The 23,475-nt window shown below is 42.5% G+C and overlaps 1 protein-coding gene across 1 annotated transcript in view; it reads right to left on the reverse strand.

Annotated features, from left to right (window-relative positions):
• MTA1 (metastasis associated 1) overlaps positions 1–23,475 on the reverse strand; it is a 73,006-nt gene that overhangs the window by 25,075 nt on the left and 24,456 nt on the right. Inside the window, exons 6-12 of the mRNA XM_086841932.1 lie at positions 19,881–19,998; positions 18,231–18,333; positions 16,106–16,205; positions 14,479–14,667; positions 13,347–13,421; positions 6,930–6,988; positions 529–644 (exon numbers count right to left, since the gene is read on the reverse strand). Of these exons, the coding sequence (XP_086698058.1) occupies positions 529–644; positions 6,930–6,988; positions 13,347–13,421; positions 14,479–14,667; positions 16,106–16,205; positions 18,231–18,333; positions 19,881–19,998 (760 nt within the window). The remainder of the gene's footprint in view (positions 1–528; positions 645–6,929; positions 6,989–13,346; positions 13,422–14,478; positions 14,668–16,105; positions 16,206–18,230; positions 18,334–19,880; positions 19,999–23,475) is intronic.

Consider the following 23,475-nt stretch of genomic DNA (forward strand, 5'->3'; position numbering starts at 1 on the left):
GCCCATGGAACCGAAGGTTCCCTTTTTGCAGGAGAATTTCTGCAGAACATGGGAAACAGCAAAGATTGTCTTCAGGAACTTCCCACATATTTGTTTTACAACTGAAGAATGTGCAGTCCATGACCTGACTTCTCATACATTCCTACATTCCAGCATCTCTAAAGGCTCCTCATAAAGGAGCACAATCATTAGAACTCAGCATATTAATATCAGGCAGCAAATCAAATACAGTGATGTCACACATTTTGAAATCTACTAAAAAAAAATTGTTAAATTCACACGTTGGTGACTAAAATATTCACTCAATAGTTACCTGCAATTATGTAGAACATTTACTAACTCTCCCTTTAGTACTTCATAATTCTATTTACGAATATAACCCCAGTAGTTAAAAAACAAAACACTGAACAAAAACAACCTCAAAAATATTTTGCTTAAATGCTGCTACACGCAGTTCTGCCCCCCTACCCCAGCACAAGACAGCTTTTACTCGACCATTTCCACCTCAGCTGCCGTTCTGGCACTTACTGTAACAGCTCTCACAGGCCCGTCCTGCTCCTGCGTTCTGTGCCTGGACTCCAGTACCATTCACCACTCCTGGTTTGACATTATTTACATTGATCTGGTTGGGGTTTGGCTTGTTGCTTAAGACACAAAGCAAAAAAGAAAGACAAGTGTTAACTGAGGCATGCAGTTTTTTATTTGACTTTTGGAGGTTTGAAGATGCAGATTTCAGCAGAACCAGCTGTTATTGCCAGCAATCTGATTTTCATGAACACACTGTCTCCAATAATATCTTTTAAATATTGATAATGAAAATAACATTTACAAGACTTCAAAACCTGTTAAAAAACAATAAACCAGGCCAGGCAGGTATCTCATTCACAATCCCAGATATGTGAATCTAGGTGAAAACAGATCTTATTCACAAGCCCTCAACATGAGAGATATTTTACTTAAATCTCCAAAAAGGAGGCTGGGGGCTGGAGCAGGAGGCAGACAGAGAGAAATGTCTGCTTTATTCAGGGAAATATAACCCTGGTCTGCAGTCACAAATATTTCCATGTTGTCTCACTGCATCAGGTGGCCACAATTCCCACAAGTACACCCAGCATGGAACAACAGCTGGCTCACCTCAGCTCATCCCTACACCCTCCTTAAAATGATCACTCGGGAAAAGCCAAGAGCTGAGAGCCAAAACAAAAGCTACTGGTGGGAGCTGGGAATGGAAGACCAACAAAACCTTGGCATGGAGAGCAATATGGATTAGAACAAAACCTCTGCAGAGGAAGAAGTGCCTGAGGGGGAAAATGAGACACAGAAAATGTGTGGCCATGAGAGGGAAGAAGGAGGAGAGAGGATTGCTACTGCAGGGACAGGACATCTGGGGAATGGAGGGAGGTGGAAGAAGTCCCATGTGAAGTTTCACACAAGAGCACACGAGGGGTTTATCAAACATGGAAGGGCTCTGGGGCTCTGTGAGCAGCTCACATTATGGAAACAAGAAAGAGCAGGCAGGCTTTGGAGCCAACTGCTGAGCACAACCTGAACTGCAATGCTGGTTACATTCCTATCTCTTACCTCAAGACTGAGGGGAGTGGGAATATTCCTTTTATTCCCAACTAACAAACCCACGATTTGGAAACAGAAATATCTTACAATGGCTTTCTGAAACCCCCTTTTCTTACACATCAGTTGCACACTGACAGAGGAGTCACAGTGATTTCAGTAGCCCAGAACACTTGCTGTGTTTCACCCAGGCCAGTGCTACAGAAACAGCATTGTGGGAATAGAGCCAAATTCATTTCTTTCTAATGGGGCATCAGCATCAGGTTTCATGTTCTCAGCTATGATCCCTGAAAGCAAAGGAGCTCCAAGTGACATAATTCTGAAGACAACTGGAAAGCTGGTGCTGCCCTGGAAGCCAGAAAACATCCTTCTTCTCTGAAAATGTCCAACCAGATTCTGAGATACAGAGCTCAGTAATGCTCCATTTTGACAGAGACAAAACAGGTGTGTTCTGCTGTGAATGAACTACAGGAAGCACACATGGGCTGTGTAAGGAGGCAAGAGTGTGTTTGTCCAGTCCAGGAAAAACTTCTGATAGCATTCTCACTGTAAAATTCAGAGCCTTTCTGCAGCAGAGAAAGCTCAGGAGGCCAAGTGGCACAGGAACACTGTAAGTAGTTTATTCCTATAGTGCACTGAGCACATATACAGCTCAAAAGCAGCACAGGAGACAGCAAAAAAAAAAAAGAAGACATTTAGATGAAATTCACAAGCCTGAACATGTTTCTATCTCCTTCTGCTTATTAATGTGCCCAGCTCCTACAAAGATTAAAGCGTTTCAGGGTGCTTATCAGAGAGGCACCAAGTTCTGACCCCGCAGATGGCAGGAGATCCACGGGCACATTTAACAAAGGGACACTTGAAAGAGGGAACATTCAGGCTCCTCTGCTCTGGGATGTCACTATAGTAACCTGCTGCAAAAGAACTTCTGCCAATGATTCACCAGCAAACTCCATCTGCAAACATTGCCCCGGTGCTGCAAAACAAACAGCCCTCCCAGATGCACACTGCTGCAGGCCACCTTGCTCCACACAGAAAGAGACTGGAGGAAAGGAAACTAAAGCCTTAATGCTTCAACATCAGGCCTGTTGCTCCCCTTCTATACCTTGGATTTATTCCCCAAAAATATAGCAAATAGTCTGGAATCCATCAGTAAAGCCCAGCAAAGCATGCCCAAAGAACTGGGACCAATACGGAGAATAATGGCCCGACTCCATTATCCTCTCTAAAACCATTATAAGCTATTTATAAGCTTTCTAAACCAAGATATTGAAACATGAGTAGAAAGCATGCACAGGTGAAAGCTGACCATCAATCCATGCTGATCAGAAGGACTAACATGCTGTAGTCGTGGTTAACTCCAGCATTCTGCAGCACTACAATTAATGAAGCTGCAGCAAGCACCAGAGAGTGTCCTGCTCCAAAGCTACGGTCAAATTTCTCAGTGGAAGTAACAATAAAATTCAGACAGATAATGTTTTCATCATATGAAAAGCAAAAAGCTCTCAATTGTTGATGATATGTTAATTAAACTTGTTTGATATCACCAAAGGCTGCCACAGCGATTAACAAGAAAATCGGATGAGTAACTGGATGAATCATTAAGCAATTAATGAAGCTGAAGCTAAAGATGCAAATAAAGTAGTGAGAACACTGATGGTGTGGCAAAGTGTCATTTCCAGTTCTTGTATCAGGAATGGAAGCCTCTTAAAGGGATTCAGTCAAGGAGCAGTTCCAATCAAGTCTCAGGAAGGAGCAGTCAGTTATGCTAGAACAGGGACCATGAAGTGCAGATTTCCGGGCTGCATCCTTCGGATCAGTCTCAAGGGAAGAGATGGAGGCAATAAAGCACATGCAGAGAGAAGCCTGTCAACATGGACTGAGGCCCCTGCACAAAATAAAAACCCAACCTGAAGATAATCCTGATCAGAAGACTGATATGCCTTCAGCAGATGAGTAGACAGCATTTGACCCACAGCACGGTGATAAAATCTTTGCTGTTAGAAATAATTATAAACTTCACCTGGTGAATGTTTCCTGTTATTGAAGAACCCGTGTGTGCTGGATGCAACAGAACAATAAAGAAATAAAGCCTCAGAAATAAAAACAATTTAAAATCCTTTGTAAGGCACATTTGTGCCATTTAACTCTAGGTATCTAAGAGAAGTGCCTGGATCCAGGCAACAGAGGTGAGCTTTCCTCCCAGCTCTCCAACCTCCTGTATAAATACCCACTTCTGAGAACAGGTCTGATGATTATTAAACAATGCTTTCTGAATAGGAGCAGCTTTCTCCAACAAAATGTTGGATACTGCCATTCTAACTAGCACAGCTACAGAGGGAAAAGCAGTGTTACACCTTTTAAGTGTTCCACGTTGCCATGGGCCTCTGCACAATGAGATGGGGAAGAAAAATGGTCTTGGCTCCTCAAGCAGAGGACAACCAAGAAACAGACAAAGGAATTAGCTTCAGCTTGTTAAGCAGTTGCCCCTTGTAGTGATCCAAAGCTTTGACTCATTCCTCCAGTTTCCCTGCTGGATTCACAAAAGGGCACAGCAGGGAGAACAGCATTTCCCTGCTTCACAGCCTTTGAGAGGCTTTGTTTGCAGCCTGTCAAAGCACTTAAGAGATTCTCAAATGAAATAGAATGTAAATAGAATGCATTCATTGACACATACAGATGTTACATTTTTCACCAGTACCTTTTGGAGACTGGAAATTGTGTGGAGCAGCTCATATCCCCTTTCTGTTCTTACCCCTTCTGGTACCACTTTGATCAAAGCAAATGAGAGGAAAGCCCCACAAAACTGGATGTCTCAGCCTTCTCGATTGCTGCAGACATCCTAATCCCAAAAAGCACCAGCTACACGACCAGATCTTCAGCAAAATGAAGATGGTACATATGATGCCTGTGAGGTTAGTAAAACCAGAGTACAACTTCCACAACAACCTGTAGAGTGTGTCTGGCTACACACTAGAAGGAGAAAGAGTCTGAGACTACACCTGCATGAAGGTCTTCCAAGCACTGCACTCAGTTTGGAGGATGGCAGGATGTGTGAGAATGTGGAATCTCTTTGTGCATTCAGACTTCTGTTTCTGCATCAACACCACTCCCACTGACAGAGACAGTGCTACAGACAACTGAAACATTTGTTTCTCAGTATTCCCCGAGTTTAACTGATTTTGCACTTCTTCCTTTCACCAGAAAAGCACATTAATGCTTTTCAGCCAAAGGGCTTCATTGCAAAGCCATACTTACAGACATTAGCTTCTGTCAACTACAAATGTCTGCTCCAAAACCAGGGCTTTTCTTGGAAGAGGTACAGAAATGCTTGTTCAGTCTGGGTCACAAGTGTTTTTCTAAGATGCTGGTGTAGGACTCCATAACCTCACATCAATTACCTGTATGACCCTCCATGCTTCAGTTACCCATGTAAATAAATTTGGGGTGCGGTCTCAAGTTAAAAAATATCAGCTCTAAAGCTTTACATAGAGCTCTTATTTTTCATTGTGTAACATGTATGTGACCTTTGAAGGCAGCTTCTATTCTTTTTCTTATTATCTTCCTCCTCTCTGCTAGATTTTCCTATTTACCACTGGAGAAACAAACAAGAGCCCTATCAATGGAAGGCAGACAGAGGAAAAAAAAAAGATAAAATTGTTTGAGCCTGATATCCTCCAGAGTCTCTCACTGCCAACAATTTTACACCAGTTACTGTTAAAATGGGTTTCAGTCAATCAGCTGGTTTGCTTCTGCATAGGTCTTGTGACAGCCTGCATCAAGTAATTTATTTTTGAGGTGACAAGTGGATCATTATGGCTCAAGCCTAGAAACAGGAATGGGCTCAGTAACACGAGAAGGACAAATCAATAACATTGATATTTAGATCCCTACACCATGCATTGCTATTACAAGCCAAGAATATAATCTTCTTCTAGATCACAAGATAATGTAGGAGCCATACAGTCCCTATAAGCCAGACCTTGTATTCAAGCTCGTGCAGAAGCAATACAAAAAGTACAGAAATATTTAATTGCTGCCACCTTTAGAGGTATTAATAGCAAGAAAAGAGCAGAAGCATTCATGTGGGTTTAAGTAAGTCATGTAATTGCTGCTCTTCCTGACACACACAAAAGGATATTGAAGGAAGAGGAAAACATATCCCCCATTTTATCAATTAAATAATATGCAAGTTAAGGTGTAACACTCATAAAATGAACCGTGACTGGAAATCAGAGCCAGAGACAAGAAGAGCAGCCATGTGGGCAGAGCCAGATCCCCTCCTGAAGCAGGGAGGCAAGCTGCTGATTTGATTATGTGTTCTCTAGGTAGGAACAGGAATTACCTTGCTGAGGGGTAAGATGCCACTCCAGGCAGCCATTATCAAATGAGCACCACAACCCTGCAAACACCATCCCTCCCTCCACACATTATAATCCAAGAGAACAGCAGGACTGCCAGGCTCTCATCTGCAATATCCTTTTGCATCTGCAGACTAAATTATACTGCCTTTTGCTTTATGAGCTTATCACATTGTGAATTCATCTTTAATTTGATGTCCAGCGTCCCCCTGCAGAGTAACACCGTCCACAAAAAGCAATATTGTTGAAAAATTGCGTGACAAGAAATCTATTTGGCTTCACTCTGGATATTACACCTCATTTTTAGTAAATTCACCTGAGAGGTATTGACATATAATCATGGATCCTCTATTTTCAGAAGAAATAAGGGGCTGTCTTGCAAGCTAAATATATAAAAATTAGTTTTATCTAAAGTAACAGAACAGATGGTAGAAGTTCATAAATATTTAAAAGGAGACAGCATAAAAGAGCAAAGGAGTTATTGGGGATAATACACAGGGGAACATATCTGGGAGTGAAAGTTGAAAAGTGAAAGGAAGGGGTAGACTAGAAGTTCTGCATTTTAATAACTACTGATGAGGCTATGCAGAGGAAATGCAGTAGAAGACACATTTTACAAATGATTTTGTTTTTAAATATATGCATGCCTATAAAAATTATACAGTATTTTTAATATATAATAATACATAGGAAAGAAACATGCAGTGGTGATCCACTGCTGAGAAAAATTAAGAAAAACAGATAGATTACTGAGCAGTTAATTAGCTACCTTTTTGTTCACAACCATGCTGATCTGCCAGCAAGTCCCCAACTCCCAGCCCATACAAAAATAAAAATTAGAAGATAAGTAACAGCCACTTCAGGATGGGAACATTACAGAGGATGCAGGAAATGAGCAACATGACAGCACAACCAGGAAACAGAGATATTGGTAGGACATGGAAACTGCTGGAAAACACCAGTCCCTCTACAATGAGACAGAAAACAAGAGATACTTACTAGTTGGGTATATACACTTGCTTTAGCTTGCTCTCTGCTTCTGCTGCTTTCAATCGTTTCTTGGAACAGAAAAAAGAAAATGGTTAAAATAAAAAGAAAATAAGAGCCATCTTACCTGAGGCAAGCTGTAAACCTGTAAGGACTTCAGCAGTTATTTACTGAGCAGCTACCACTAAATCTTCTGCCAACAAGAAAACGTTCACTGAAGACAACTGTGGGCATCACATCACTATGTAGCTTTTCAAAAAAGTCAGAGATGCCAAGCTGCTATAAGCTTTTAATTTCTTTAATTTTAAAAGGCCAAACTTTTAATTCCCATTCATTTCAATTCAAATTCCTTTTTTTAAAAGTTTTTATTTCCCCTGCAGAAGAAAAATCTGCCATGTCACTGTCAATTCTCCATGATAACATTCACCAACTGGACAATAAGAGATGCAATGCAACCTTCTCCATCACAGCTCCCCAACAGCTGCACCAATTCCAAGTTTCAAGTAAGACTTTTGTGTTGATACTCTAAACTCCTGAAGGCTCAGTGACACAGGATATTTTTCTTTAGACATTAAGAAGGTAAATAATAACTCAATTACTAAGAATATTAAGAAGGTCAATTTATAACTCAAACCTTCACCATTTAAACAGCAGGAGAGACACTCTGAGATTCAAGTTCTCTCTTTATTACATTTGCAAAACAAATTTAGGGTGAACCTCTGGAGGTCTCTAGCTCAACCTCTGCTCAAAGCTAGCACCAGCTATGTCTGATAAAGCTGTGACAATGTTTTCCAGACAAACCAGCAGCAGGGGGATATTCCAGACAAACAGGCTAGCTTAACATTTTCTATGCAGTAGCCTCAAGGCTACAGTCTAGGAAAATAATTGTAAAGCTGAAGTCAGTATCTTCATAGAAGCAGGAAGCAGCAGAAAACATAATAAAATTGAAGAATGTGCCACTGAGGAGCTGGACAAACATAAAAATGATTTTTGCAGAGACACCACAGACACACGCAGAAAAAACAAAGTAAATGTTTCCTGTAAGCATAAAGCTTTTATCAGGACAGTTTTAAACAGCAATTTTCCATAGGACACTCCAACAGCTCCTCACCAAACCTCTCTAGACTCTTAAAGAATTCCCCTCTTCCCTTTTCCTGCAAGTAACAGTCAAACTATCTTAGAAATCAACCTGGGACATGAACTGCTGCCTGAAAACTGGCCTCGAGAGAAGCCAAACCAAGATCTGGTGGAGAAAATCCTTATCAGTCCTAGAGATGTGCAGGGATTGATAACACACATCTTGCTGCCAATCAGTGATGGAAGTGAAGAGGTTCTGTTCAAACTGAATGTTTTCAAACCACCCTAACTGAGCATCTTTATGGAAGAAACAAAAGCACCCAAGGAGAGCTGTCACAATGGTTCTCCAAACAGCATCAGAAATCCTCCTCTACCTTCTAAAGAGATGCTACACAAAAAAAAACCCCCCTTAAAATGCATGCTCAGGTGCCCTTCAGCCCAGGAGCTGGAGCCTCAGCTGAAAAAGAGGACTTCATGCTCCAGGCACAGACTGCCACAGGCACTTACATCAGCAGACAAACAGCTCCAGAGCTCATGGTCCCCCCAGGAAATACATGGAAATCCACCACCAGGCACTGACAAACAGCTTAAAATGCTGCTTGATGACCAGTACCAGAATCCAATTTCCTTGAGAAAGGAAGTTCAGGAAACTTGCACTGGTAGAGAACTGTAGTGCTTTTTAAGTTTCTAGATTGTGAGAGGAAAAAGCTGCAGTTTTCTTGACATCATCTCCCAAGGGGACTATCTGGCATCATTATGTTATGACAGTTTTGGAAATGTATGAATGCAAGAGCTTCATCCAGGCACAAAGCATTATCAGCAACTGCAATATTCTCCTGTGCACAACATAAAGCCATTTGCCTTGGGGACGTGGCTAATTCAGGGTATTAAGCAGTATTTTAGTAAACAGGTGATGAATGTTAACCTCACCCCACGGATTTCCTTTGTGACTGATGACTATGGAGTTCTTAGCATGAGCTAAGAACTGCCACAAGTCACCTGGACCTCAGAGCACCCTCTTCTCCTCCTTGGGGAGCAGCAAAGGGCACACACACCCCTATTACAAACACCACTCCAGGAAAATTGAAGGTTTCCAGAAGGTACCACAAAGTCCTGCCCAAGAAGAGGCTTTGCACCAAGTACCTGTGGGCAGATGTGATGAGTTTCCTATTGCCTGACAGTGACTGATCCCAGAAGATAAAAAGAAAGGTGCCTGAAATGTAGTTGTGTACAACTTGAGAATAACCCCTTTCCTGCAAGAGTGCTTTGCTAGGTCCTTTGCCAGTTATTAATTGATCTGTGCCTGAAGCATATTTATGCTATAAATTCTTAATGCTGTCTGATGTAGTTATGAATATCCTCACCCCCAAGAAAAGCCCAGAACATTTGTAACTTTTTCTAGTAGTTTGGCCTAAAAAGAAAATCCTTTTCTGAGTTGTTTATATACACAGATCTTAAGTATATCCTCTTATTTACCTCATCATATTTTCCCCATCTATAAAAGGAAGATATTACCAACTTGTCTATCCCACAGGGACCAAGGGATTAAAGCACTAAGCACTGTATATTCAAGTTGGTGCAAACATCTGTCTTTTATATATCCTCTCCCAGATGTGACATGCTATCCACTGAGCTTGAAAGAGTTTTATAATGACATATCAGAGCAAATGTTTGTGGTCATTTTTCTAGAGAGTGAACATTTATAAAGAGGAAATAACAGAAGTAATCCAGGAACACTGTGGGTATTTCAACATCCACAACACACGAGCTGGGTTGGGGATGCCTCAGACACCCTCAGATGTTAAGCCTTCATTAGTTTATGATAGGAGAGACAAATTACACCTTCTGGGTTCAGAGGAGAACTTTCAGGCTGTTTGTTGTTTTTTTTTCAAGCCTCTGAGCATACAACAGAGGTCAGGGAGGTGGGACAGAAGAGGGAATTAGTCTGTGATATATTTGAGAGAAATGCTCCCAGCTGCTGGTGCTCCATCAACACATCTCAGAATGGGTGGGTTGTACCTATGGTATCTGGCAGTTTTGGCAAGTGACCGAGTTCCATATTAACACAGGTTCAGCAGGAGGTGTTTGGGGATAAAACATGCCACAAATGTGGAAAAACCTCTCACTGATGTTTTCTCTACACTTCAGCACACAGGACTTAATGAAGGCTGGTACATTAAGGCATCACTCACAGCTCTGGGCTAGGTACAAAGCAGGCTTGAATGCCTTCAGAAAGATGTTTTCTGCCTGCATCAAGACTGAGCCAGAGATCCCAACCCCACTGAGTCAAATAGAAGGGCACTTCCACTTTCCATGCCATGTTCTCACCATGCAGACCTTAAGCCAAACTTTCTCTGTCTACTCACTCCTCCTATACTTCTCTAATGGCACTTCCACATAAAAAATAGAACAGTAGAAATTGATAGTATTTGATTTTCCCCTTGAAGTTACCTGCTCCTCAGAAACAAATAAAAATGGGAAAAGTAAATTAAAGCCCTTCACTCTCAGAAAGAATGTGACTAATTCAGTCATCTGCCACTGTCATGTCCCAAGCTTGTCTCAACCTATGGAAGGTTTAATGTTTTAAAGTTTTCAGGACTTCCTCTAATGAGAAGCACAACAGTAGAAGCATTTAGTCTTTAAAAAAACCACCCTGGAATTCACAACTCTGACCAAATGAGAATGTAGACATAGCCAAACACCACATCAACCCTCAGAGCTCTCAAATCACTGGGAGAAGCCAACAAAGAGCTGTCAATTGGTCAAAGCCATTTCAAACCTTCCTTAATCAGAAACAGACACAGAAAATCTGTCCTAGGAGAAGAACATGTTCAGAGGAAACCCAGGGTACTGAATTTGGAATGCATCACCCTCATTTTGTTCATGACAGCTCTGAAAGGCTCTTACTGACAGGACAGCTCTTGGGATCACTGTGGAGCTGCACTAAACCACCAATTCTGTGCTGACATCGTGGCAGGATTAGTCCTTCCAGCAGTTCTGCTCTTGGAGGGTCAGTCCTTCTCCAGATGACTGAACTCCTACTGATGCTGCTAATCCTCAAAAGCATGGCACAGCTAAAGCCAAATAAAAATTACTGGGTAAGAGATGCAAGTGCATGCTGCAGAAGAAACCAATTTGCAGACATCTCCACCTCGCAGTGCTGCACTGAGCCTGATCTCAGGTACACCAAGCATGAGTACAAGTTATTGTTCAGTTCTCAGAAGGGTCCTTCTGTCACAGGCAACTCAAAATGTCCCTTCCTCAATGGCAAGAAACAGAGAAACTGTGATTCAGTATTACAGCAGTGTTTTCTCCTGCCAAGAAAACATCAAGGGAAATACAGAAATCCAGAAGGATGTAAACAGCTCCCAGCTAACTGTTGCTTCTTCATCCAAGAAGGCAATTGGCTGGTGACACAAATCTTCATTCCTATGTTTTGTAACTCACAGGAAGAGACAATTCAAATGCATGTTTAATGTTCATTCAGCCAAAAATTTGACCAGAATAAGCAAGATTATTAAGTTATTAATACTTTCATTAAACCCTGTAACATACAGACTTGGAATATAATTTAATCACATTCTTGGAAAGAGGGAATTGCAAGAGCAAAAACTCGAGGTACACACTTTGCATATCCTTACTTGGGATACTTTCAATATCTTATGTAGAAAAATGCTGTCAGCCTCAGAACCATTTTGTGGTATTATTCCAAGGGAAGAGTCTGCATAGAATAAACACTATGAAGAAACAGATGGAAAAAATGGCAACAGATGTACTTTGTCAAAGACACTGCACTCATCAAGTAAAATATAAATGTAATACACCATTTATTTGAACTACAACTTCCTATGCTTTCTCTTTGTGGTTACATATAGATAGCTCTCTCAGGGTTTTTATAAATGCTTCATGGTATTATTTGCTTGTACAAGCTGGGAATTTGAGATGAGGTCTTCAGCTCAGTTCAGACCTAATTGCTGTGGTATCTCTGTCCAGCTTCTACTGTCCCCTAAGTGCTGAGTCTCTAATTGGAAGTTTTCCCCAAATCCTGGCAAACTCCTGGGCAGCACATTTAAGGTACAGCACAAGCTAGAGAGCAAACCCAGTGCTCAGGAATAGAACAAACCAGTGTAAGAAACCGTAGGCTTGTTGTGCTTTTTAACTGCTGCAAAAACAAATAATTAAAGCCTTTACATAATTATCTCCTCTGCAGTTTTGCCTGTGTAGTAACAAACTTTAGGAAAATAGAGAAAGCAATGGGGAAGGAAAAAAACATGAGTATTATTCTTCCCCACTGTGCCAGCTTCCATCACCATCACGTGTTCCTACCACCCATTTCCTAACTGGCAGGAAAAGTTTCAGTGAAAGAATGAACTTGGGGAAATAGTGGAATGAGGATGCCACTAATGTTTTTATTTAAAGTAAAATATAATTGATGCAAAAAAGAGTTCTCACTTGTCATGAGGGTCCCTCTGTAATTTCAACTGTGCCCCAACCAGAGAGAAAATGGTAAAAATCACACTACAACACGTGGTAAACACTGGTCAGTGCCTCAGGCATCTGGTCTTTACCCCAGGCTGAATTTCCAAGGAAACAAGGCAAGTAATTGCCACAATTCCACTTTTTCTAATACTTCAAATAGTTGCCTCAGCTTAGGACTGGTAATTATAATGAAAAATCCATTCTAAATTTCTCCCTTCTTTTACTCAGTTCTCCTGTAAAATATCAGAAGTAGTTTTCAGCACCTGATACTCTGCAAGACTTTGCATGCTGCTTTGCATTGTGCTTGCCTTATTTCAGGGACCAGCCAGCCTTTGTACTGAAACAAGCAGAGACAAAAATGATTGTGAACACTAGTGAGAGCTGATTCTCCAGTATAAGGAGTCTGGGAATTTGAGGCAGTGACATATCCCAGGTGAACACTTCACTCAGAGCTGACATTGCAGCCTCGTGCATCTGCCCCTGGAGTCATGGGCAGGCAGTGCTGGGGAATCAGGGGCTCCTGTACAGCATCTGCTCCCCAAAAAGTCACTGAAGGTAACACTGACCTTGAACTCCACAGCCAAAAAGCAACTGCTCTGCCTTCCTTCCTCTGCTGAATTCCAAACCAGACACTAGAAAGCTCTGAGCAAACAGGGTAGCAGCAAACATGAGAAGAATGCACTTCTACCAATGCTGTTTGTTATCTACAGAAGGGCTGATGAGTTTAGGGACAAGAGATTGTTCTGATCATAACAGAACTCACCCATTGGAAAGCCTGAACCCCAAGAGGGAGAATAGAGAAACAAAGCTTGGTTTCACAGGCAAGAAAAACAACTTCAGTTAGTATGAGAGAGGTGATTCTGGCTCTCTTACCTGCTGAACGTATCTGTCTGTAGTTTTCCACATATAGTAATACTCTATAATGCTTGTTAAGGACTTCCATGGGAGCTGGGGACACAAAGGAAAAGCAGCATTTACTGAAGGGAGCTGGCACAGCCTCACTAAAATTCACAGGATTCTTCTGACTGACGGTTGCAGCAGAGTCTTGCAACTACTAAACCTCAAAAAAACAGACAGTCTGAATCTACAAAGTGGATTAGATGCACATGGGACCCATATTAAATTAAATGCCTTTTCAGAATACTCTGAGCTTTCAGTGTAGAAGTGGAACAGGCTGCAGGTAAATCTTCATGCTGCACTGGCTCACAGCAGTGAGCAGTGATTCCAGAGAGGCACAATGTGGAAGGGAGCCCACAGGCTCAGACCCTCTGCTTCAGCAGCAGACAGAAGCAAGAGTCACAACTACAGGATCACAGTTCTGATATGCCTGGCTTCAATAGAGCTGGCCCATTAGAAAAAAAACCAAACCAAAACAAACCACCAACAGAACTGTGCCCTGCCAGCTCTGTTCTGCGTGAGAAGCATGAGGATTTCAGCAGGACCACAGAGTGCTGCTGTCTCCAAGTCCCTCTAAGAGATTAGAGCACAGGACAAACAACACTGAAACTACTTGTTTTGTTCCAGAGGACTTGAACAACAGCACAGTGAAACTTGGCTCTCCTTACAGTGCTCCATTCAATCTGCAGGCTGAGCACCTAGGGTGGTGCTTTGGCCAAACTACAGGACACTTCTGGAACCACACTGTAAAGGTGACTACATTTTCATGTTTCAGAAGGCCCAGCACTTATCCTCCTTCAAATACAAATTAATCTAGAGCATCTTGGCTGTCACAACACTTTCCTGCACCCTCCCTCAGCTGTAGTGGAACAGATGATCCTAAATTAGCGTTTCTAAAGGAAAAGCGATCATCTGTGATTTGAAATTCTGACTGTACACCAGGCTGTCACCAGTGTGAGGTCTGCCTTTCCCCACTTTACATGCTCCAGCTCAAAGCCCCCTTGTTCAACACAATGAAAACACAGGGGTTTTTTTTCTAGACAAGCTGCAAGCCAGCTCTGTCACCAATCAGAGCCGGTCCCCATGGGGGCCCCATTTATATACTTACAAAATCTTGCTGAATGTCAGTGAAATCTTTTCCATATTTTTCTAGTGCTTCCTCAAAGAGGTTTGCCTCTGAAGCAGACCACTCCTCCATCTCATCTCTGCACAGGACTGGCCCACCTTGTGGCACAAGTGCTGAGATTGCCTTGGAAATGTCATAGACATTTTTGTGCAAAGTGTCCATAGCATGGAACTGCGGGGTTGGAAAGCAGAAAGAAAAATGTAAGGACAAGTTACTGGGGGGAAAATGTTCAACAGTGGAACAGCAATGACAAATTCTGCACTGAGATTTGAAGGTGCAGTATTGTGTACCTAACAAAAAGGCAGTAAAAGCTGGTTCCAACCTCACACTGACTGTGGATGTCAGCATACAAACCTAACAATCACCAACAGTGAGGTTTGTGGAATACAAGCCCTTGTGTATCAATTATTCCTATCAGCTCCTCACCAACACCACCACTGCAGCACTGCTGGTAAGAAAATGCACAGGATAGATCCAGTCACCCCAGGATGGGGCATGGAGACAGAGATCCAAGGGCAGTTCCTCACAGACATAGCCATGCACTTCCTTTGTCAAATAATCCACAGAAATTTCATATAAGAAAAACAAGAGCAGCAAGCCATGTATACATCCCCCCCAAAAAAAGGGCAGAAACCTCAACAAAGATGCAAGTTAAGTCACACATCACAGCTGAGTAGGAAAAAAGAATGACTCTCAGGGGCAATTACTCCTCAGAAAGCCGAGCCACGGCTGTCTGCAACTTGTGATTTACAAGGGCTGAGAACATGCTGCGAGGGAGGAATTGCTATTAGTAAATGAAAGCTTGGCTTTATTTCCCCATTTCTGCAGTTTTAATCAGGATGTTATTTGCCTTTCATCATACCAGTTTTGTGCACGTGCATAATTAACCTACACTGTTCTAGACTAGAATTTGTTCTGCATGTAAGTTTACATTACCCCAGTTACGAGGTGAGGCGTTGATAACAGTTCTCTGGAGACTTCATAAATTTTATTCAAATTCTCATGAAACTTTCTGTAGCATGAAGGTTCAAGCTTTTTCCCTTTCCTCGAACTACTCAGCAACATTTATGGTTATGAAATGTTAACAGTATCACTGCTCCTCAGGTACTCTAAACTGGAGCTCATCAAGGAGAACAACATCAACAGACATTTCTTATCTGACCACAAGCTTTTGTCCCAGACATCCTTGGTAAATCTTGCCCAAGGATGGCAGTGACAGTCTGGAGCTGAGGAAGTGATGGAGAATGGCATTCTGGCATTTTAACATCACAGCCAGGCAGACAATAATTTGCATTCTTCTCAAGAGAGCTACTGAGCCCATGCAAGGGATGGGCTGTCAAGCATGTCATCAGAATACTGTAATAAAACTAAGCAAAAAAAAAAAATCAAATTTTCTCATAGTATTATCCATGATAGATCATAAGAGGCACAAAGCCAGAAAAAGTTACTTCATCTGTAACTAAAGGATTCCTTTACAAAGGCAGGGTCTGCTTCACAGCAAGCCACAATTACAATCCATCTGCCACTCTCTCTTTGCCAACTGTTAATGCTGAGGTGAGTATTTTGCATGTCTCACAAACTTAAGGTCCTCTAAAAAACAAAATCTTACCAGTGTGATGTCCCTGGAGGCTGCTGCAGCACTCATGTGCAAACTTGGCTGTCTGACAGAACTACTGCAATCCAGGGCTCGGGCAAACGTACCAACAGACCTGAAAGAAATTAAACCCAGCATTAACTTTGCATGCAAAACCAGCATAAATATAAACAGCCAACACTTTCTGAGATGAGCAGACTCCACTTCCCAGCTACGAGATCACATGGTTTGGCAGTCATCCTGAGCCAGAGACCACTCTCTCCAAAGGTGGTTTGTTACTGTGAACACTTTACTTAGTTCATGTGACTGAAGAGCCTTAGGCATGGGAGAGGAAACAGAGAAAGACTCAAGGGTCACCAACAGGGAGTTCTCAGCTCCTCTCTTGTCCCTTATCCCCCAACAGACTTGAGCTGCAACAGGAACAGAGCACAGGCAAGCTTTATGAATGACAACAGTCTCTTCCACAATGGCAAGAGCAGTGCTGCACTGTCCAAAGGCACAGAGGCAGATGCCAAGATCAGACACAAAAAATGCAGCAATGTAAGCGTTTTTCTAAAAGTTCCAGAAAACTAGAAACAATATTATTTTACAATTTAACATTGGATAATATAGATCATAAAGCCTGCATAACATAGCCCTTCTCAAATACTTCACAACTCATCATTTCTGCACCTGAGACCAGAAGCCCCACACTCTTATTCCTAAAGAAATAAGTTGGAGAAACCTGTAACAAATATCAGTTCTCAAAATTCCTACTCCCCTGCCTGCTTGCCACCCCACATGGGTGAAACACTCGTGTTCCTGCACAGTGAATTGGAGCTGAACTCCTCTGAGCAACTACAACAACAAAAAAAGGTGGGTTGGGTTTTTCACCCTCCACTCAGGTCACTTCCCCAAACAAGCTGAGAGCACAGAGGAACACACTAGTGCCAAGCAGTGCAGGAGTAGGAAAGGTAAATGTTTGAGCAGTAGTTGTCATCAAACAACTAAGTTTGGCCAAAACCCAAAGCAGCCTCCCCCACCCAAGTGTCTGTGGCGATTCACACTTCACCCTCTCCCAGCCTCCCAGTCACTATCCCCAGCCCTGCCTCACAACTCCCCCATGCCCAGCTTTAGCTGAGCTGATCCTTCTGTGTGTGTATGTGAACTAATAATAAACTGGAACACTTTGCTGATTGTGAACAGAAGCAATTGCTGCACTCACCTTTGCAGTGATTCTCATCACAGCCCGCACCTCGCGGCACCGGCTGCACCCGGTGGGCAGCACTGAACTGCCAGAAAGAACCACTAAAACCAGCTCTGCCACCCAAACCCTGCACAAGGTGCAAACTCCCCATCACAAAGCAGCTCCACAGCCACTACACACCAAACCACATGAAAGCTCAAGAGGGGGAAGGGGAAAAAAAGAAAAAAAAAGAGGTAGGACCAGGGCTGATCTATGAAAGCACCACCTAAAACAGAGAATTTGAAGAGTGTCACCTGTGCACTTCTTCTCCCTAAATTATTCAGTAACCAATTGCTATGGGAGCCTAAAGTTTAATACAGGCTTCTGTTTATAGAAATGCATGCCAAAGAATTAGGTCAAGAACACTTAAAAAAGGAAGATTTAATAAATAAACATTTGATCAAGAAAGATGGCTTTGGGCTTCAATGGAAACAACATCAGTACAGATGTGCAGGGTTTTATTTTATTGTGCCTACCTCTTGGAATCTAGGCATCAGAAAGTATCCTCAGCCTGTCATGAGCATTTACTAGAATTCTTAGCAAACCATTAATGGATGTTAGAAGTGTCACAGGTTTTGAAAAAGGCAGTAAATGGACAGAGGAAAGAGCTGCCAAGAACTTAATTCACTAAGTCTTCTGCATGCTGACCAAAGTATTCAAAAAACCTCACCAATTACTGGATCACTTCCACATGCAACTTGCTTTGCTTTTATGAAACCAAGCTGTAAATCTGAGGAGCTGATCCTGAAGTCAAGCTATTCCCACAAAGGCATGTAAAATGTACCTCATCTTAAAGTGGAGCAAGTGAATCAAGCAACCAGAACCAGCACTCATGCTAATAAAACAAAAAATGAGAAAGTGCTTGGAAGAGTTACAGACATTTACTTCTTCAAAGGAGAGGTGGAATGCTCTTACCGTGCTACCACCAGGAACTGGTCTATCTGCTTGTCTACTAGTGGGTTAAAGGCTTCCCAAACTTTTGTTTCAAGTTTTGACTGATCTCTTCCATCATCCTCACCTGGTTGAAAAACAAATCAGAAGTGTTTAGTATGGCTCTTTTAAAATAGAAGTACTTTCTAGATTATTTTTTTTTATCTCACAATAATGTCACTTTTAGCCTATCTCGGTTACTCTGCCTGACAGACCACTGTGAAAATTTCACTCACTTATTTGTACGTGACAAATTTAGCTTGACAGACACAGCAACACAGCTCATCCAAACTGGGCAATCAGATTTCCACAAACTGCTGTCAGAGGATGTGTCATGGGAAACAGAGTGCATCTTTCTCCAAACTAGACACTTTCTTTTCAGTTTCTTTCCCCAGCTCGTCTGTCTTCCTCCTTTACCCTGCAGCAGCTCCAGGAAAACAGACACACTCCCAGCTGCTCTGAGCAGGCAAAGAGTAGCTGGTTCCCACCTGCTTTTCTAGGGGGGAAACCATGGCATCAGACACTCTAAACCAGAATACCCTGGTAAAATACAGGAGCTCCTGAGCCCTTCTTCTTTCTGCTTCCTTTAAAACATCTGGTGATTATCCTTCTCTGAAGCCCCTTGTTGGCCCACTGAGGGAGCAGGACGCCTTTCAGAGTACTTCATCCTCACTTAGGAGATCTGCCCAGCTGTTGAATAAATACCAGTTTCACAGACAAATTAAACAAGAGTCCTGACATGCTTTTTTTTGCCTGTTTTAACATGAGACTAACAGTGTCAGCAGAGCTTCTAAGCAAAGACAGAAGCATCTCATTGCTTCCACATCTTGGCCCTTCCAGACTGGATGTGTTCTTATGGATAAACCTTTCCCTCTGTGTTACACAGGGCTCAGGAAAGAACAATTAGATGCCAACACTCCTCAGTTTTCTCACTCTAACTCTCAGTTTTTCCACCCACTTTTGGATCCGTAGGGCAGTGCAGAGACAAATCTAAAGTTAGTTACTATCTGATAAATATTCCTGGTTCCTGCTCCTTCTCCCTCATCCTCAGGCCAGTATCCTCGTGGTCCCACTGCTCCATGGCACAGTGGGGGCAGGCTGAAGTCTCAACACATGCTCCAGCCAGCAAATTCCTCCTCCTGCCTGTTCTGCAGGTGAGAAGTGCAGGCTGGCAGCCAACAGCAGGATGGGGAGAGGGCTCCAGGGAAAAGGCACCCGGCAGTAATGGGCAAATTGATGAGGGCAGACAGCATTTAATTGGCAGTAATTTGGGAGGGGGCTCTTACAGGGAAGTGAGGCTTGATTAAAAACACAAAAGGCTTTACAGCTGTGGTGGAAATCTGTGTTTCCCATGGAAATTCTGAAATCTCTTAATAAAAAGAGCGCAAGCTCTGAGAGAGCCCATTAATTCAATTTATTTCAACAACTTTTATGATTTGGATGAACGCCCATTTAAAGACCCGTTTGCAAGAGAACTAATTGCCTTCAGTGGGCAACAGCCTCAACAAATCCAGCCCTTGCTGCACACATGGCCTGGCAGTGGAAACCATCTCCCACACCTAGGCAGGCCTCACACAGAGAAGTGGCCACATTAACTGTGAACTCTTGACAATTTAAATAAATTACAGGAATTACCCTCTTTTAGTAAGTCTGTTATATCTGCCTGGTATCTGTTTCCAACTCGAATCTCTCCTTTGTCAGCAAGCAGGGTCTTTTGTTGAGGATCATACACTAGTGAATAAAAGAAGAAATCCTAAAAATAAAACAAGAGTAAAAAGGTAAACAGTGTTATTAGCTTTTACTTACAGCTTTGTGACCATACTACCGAGTTTTTACAGTTTTAAGCGTGGTTTCATTACCTACATATAGATTTTACAACTGGGTGAACAAAAAGTAAATGAACCACCAGTTTTAAAACCCCCTAAAAGTGCTGCCACTTCCACATTGCAAGTGCTGGCTCTGAACAGCAGCCTCTCCCTTAACATACAAACTGAAGTGAAGAAAGCTCCTCTTGCACAGGCACGGCTCAGAAGGGCCAGGAGACAATTTTTAGTCACATCAGCTGTTCCAGAACACAAAATTGCCATATCCCATGCAATTCCCACATTCCAGACCAGGAGGATTAGATGCCAGTGACCAATCCACACCAGCACAAATTGAAGCATGACTTCAGAGTGTTACAGCCAGACCAAAGCAACCCCACAGAAGCCTGAAGCTCCAGACAAGCCCTGTGGCCTCTGCTGGGCTTGCTCCAATCTATCAATGTCTCTCATGCTGCAAGGCCCAAAGCTGGGCAAAAACCTACACAAGTGGTCTCACAAGGGATAAGAGAGGGGATGAACCCCTTCCTTCCACTCCTGCTAATACAGACTGGGATGTGCTCAGCTTCCCTTGTCACAGGGATGCGCTGCTGACCAACTTCTTGCCTGCTGCCATCCAAGCTTAAACCACCACATTCCTTTCTGCTTGTTATTAGGAGAGGGGCAGCAGATTTGGCAGCAGCAGTAATTAGCTGCAGGTGGCAATCCATTAATTTGTTGCTTTTGTTCAAGTAGGTGAGGAAAAGGCTAAAATAGCTGCTTGGCTTCCTCTACCTGGGTGTGTAAAATTAAAGCAAGAAGGCATTCCAGAATGAGAATGTTCTGCCAGGGCAGAGAAAGCAAAGAGCCAATTTTTTTTAACCACTTTAAACTGTACAGTTTAAGTAATTAAACTTTTCTGCATGGATAAGTGCTTAGCTATAGCTATGGAGCAGGTATGCTCCATCACAGTATAGTGTGCAGTTCTGGGCAGGATTAGAGCTCTGGCAGGACATGGAACAACAGAGCTTTTGTAACCTCTGTCCCCAGCAACATGGTCACCAGGAAAGAGAATTGTCTGAACAGAAACAGGATGTGCAGCGTGCCATTTTCCACGTATCAGGTTTCTGCCTTATTTTTTCACTCCCCTTATTTCTGTGGCACTAGCAGGCACGCTGTTTAAAGACATCTCATTTCATGCTCACCTCATTTTTCCCTTCCCCTATATTTGTATGTGTCAACAGCATGCAACAAAAATTAGGACAAAAGCAGCATGAGTTTCAAACCCTGTTCAGCTTTACGAAGAGGTGGCAAAGGAAAAGAGAGTCTCCCAATCTGTCATGCAAAGCCCCAGAAAAAGAAGAATTGCTGTGAGTTTCCACAGTAACAGGGCAAAAATTCTGGAAGAGAACTGAACTTCAAACTGGAAGGGGTGTCTGTAGTTGGGTTTGGGGTCAGAGGATTTGACTGCATCCTAAGCAAATGATACTTTTGAAAAAAATCCTACTCCCACAGGCACCAGGGTCAAGTTACATCAACCTACTGGCAGAAGGCAGCTTCAGAGCCCATGAACACTCATTTATGTTACATCTATGTAAAGAAATCTGCATCTCCTCCTCCCTGACACACTCAAAAGCTCAAGATATTGCAATATTTTGAGAATGCATCACTGTGGAAATAAAAGTCAGGAAAAGCTTTTGTCTCACAGGCTTCCAGGTTATAAATACCATGTTTAATTTGTTCCAGCCCCAAAATACCTGACTGCAGGACCAAGGGTATGCAGTGCAACATTAATGCTTTGCAGGCATGTTGCCCAGCAAATGTGCAACACACTGCAGTGTAACAACACAGTGGGCCCCAAAGAAGACCAATTCCACAGGCAATTTCTTTAGTCTTTCACGGCCAGGCAAAGTCATACATTCTGGAGGGGGTTTCTCCCATGGTAATTGACTGTTATAAGTCCTATTGCTTTTCTTTTATTGGTTATCACTATGAATTTTCTCTACAAAATCTCTGTTAGGCTCAGGTTATCCATTTATGTCTTATCCAGTTTTGTCTCAGATCAATCAGGCTGAATAAAAGAATGAAAATCCTTTGGTCTCTTCTCCCCATCCAGAGCCTCCTCAGCAGAGGAGAGGTGGAAGTCTGGGGGCCCAAGTGTGGATCCAACAGAGACTGCAAGCCCTAGAGGCGAGTCAATACCACTGCCATCTTCCCTCAGACATGAGATTCATTCCTGCAGATTGAGGGGGACTGCTGAAAACATTAATACATGTCAGCTTAGTGCCAATGCAAGCTAGGAAACAAAGCAGATCCTCGGGTACTCTAAAGCATGTGTGAACTCCTGACCACCACTGCATGATGAGAACAGTTTTTCACAAGGGTTTCACAAGAGTGATGCTCACAACAAAATAACACTGCCCTTCCAAATCCTCTTTTTGTGCTGTCAGGACTGTGTGTGGTGGGTTTGCAGCAGTGAAGAGAGAGAGGGGTTTTCTCTTTTCATTGCAAACAACATGTTCAGAAAAAAATTAACACGACCTGGCAAGAGTTAAAATTGAACCATGACTTTCTGCTTCTCTCAACTGTTAGACAGATATCTGCTCAGAGCTCCCCTACCCATAGCTATAGCCAAGAACCAAAGTCACCAAGAAACTGGAGAAAGAAAACAGGCTCAGAGTGAAAGTACACCACAGAAATAATGGTTACTTCATTGCAGCTTGCAAACTTACTTTCATGTATTTTAACTAGAGAAGGCTTTATTTTTAGGGGGCTACCAAAAGGAACAGATATGCCAGACATCTGCTCAGCAGGCAAATTCACACAAGCCTCTGGATATAGCCAGGCAGAGCAGGGAAATTGATGGTACATTCAAAATAGTTTCCTGCAGAATAGGGAAATCTAGAGCTTTTGCCATAACTGGCTATGCCCTTCTCATGATCTCCATGGGAATTAAGTGTCTATACAAAATTCAGGTTTTCCAGTTGCTTTTCTTTTTTCTCTCTCTTTCTTGCTATTCCTCACTCCTGCTACAAACCAAATTTTACCATGCACAGTAAAAGAGGCAGTGCTGGTCCCCTTCAGCCTGCTTTCCAAATGTAACAAGGCAATCTTCCTGAGGAAGATGACAGAGAGGAGGAGAACAGAGATAACAAAAATGTAATTTTGCTATGCTTACTATCTCCCTAAAAATTTCTGTTTGGATTTTCTGTTTAACCTGCATCAAGGCAGACAGCCTTGGGCTGAAAGCTTACTTTTACTGGTCATAACTTTTAGGAAATCAAATACCAGATTCCCTAGGATTGCTTAGGCTTTAGTGACAGAAGCCATGTTAGGAACTACCCTGAAAGTAAAGGATGGATTAAGAACAGGAGGCATGGGGAAAAAAGAAACAGTTCACAACAATACCATCCAGTATTAGGAACTCATTG

The sequence above is a fragment of the Cyanistes caeruleus genome, chromosome 9 (genome assembly GCF_971803275.1).
Source record: "Cyanistes caeruleus chromosome 9, bCyaCae1.hap1.1, whole genome shotgun sequence".
NCBI lineage: Eukaryota > Metazoa > Chordata > Aves > Passeriformes > Paridae > Cyanistes > Cyanistes caeruleus.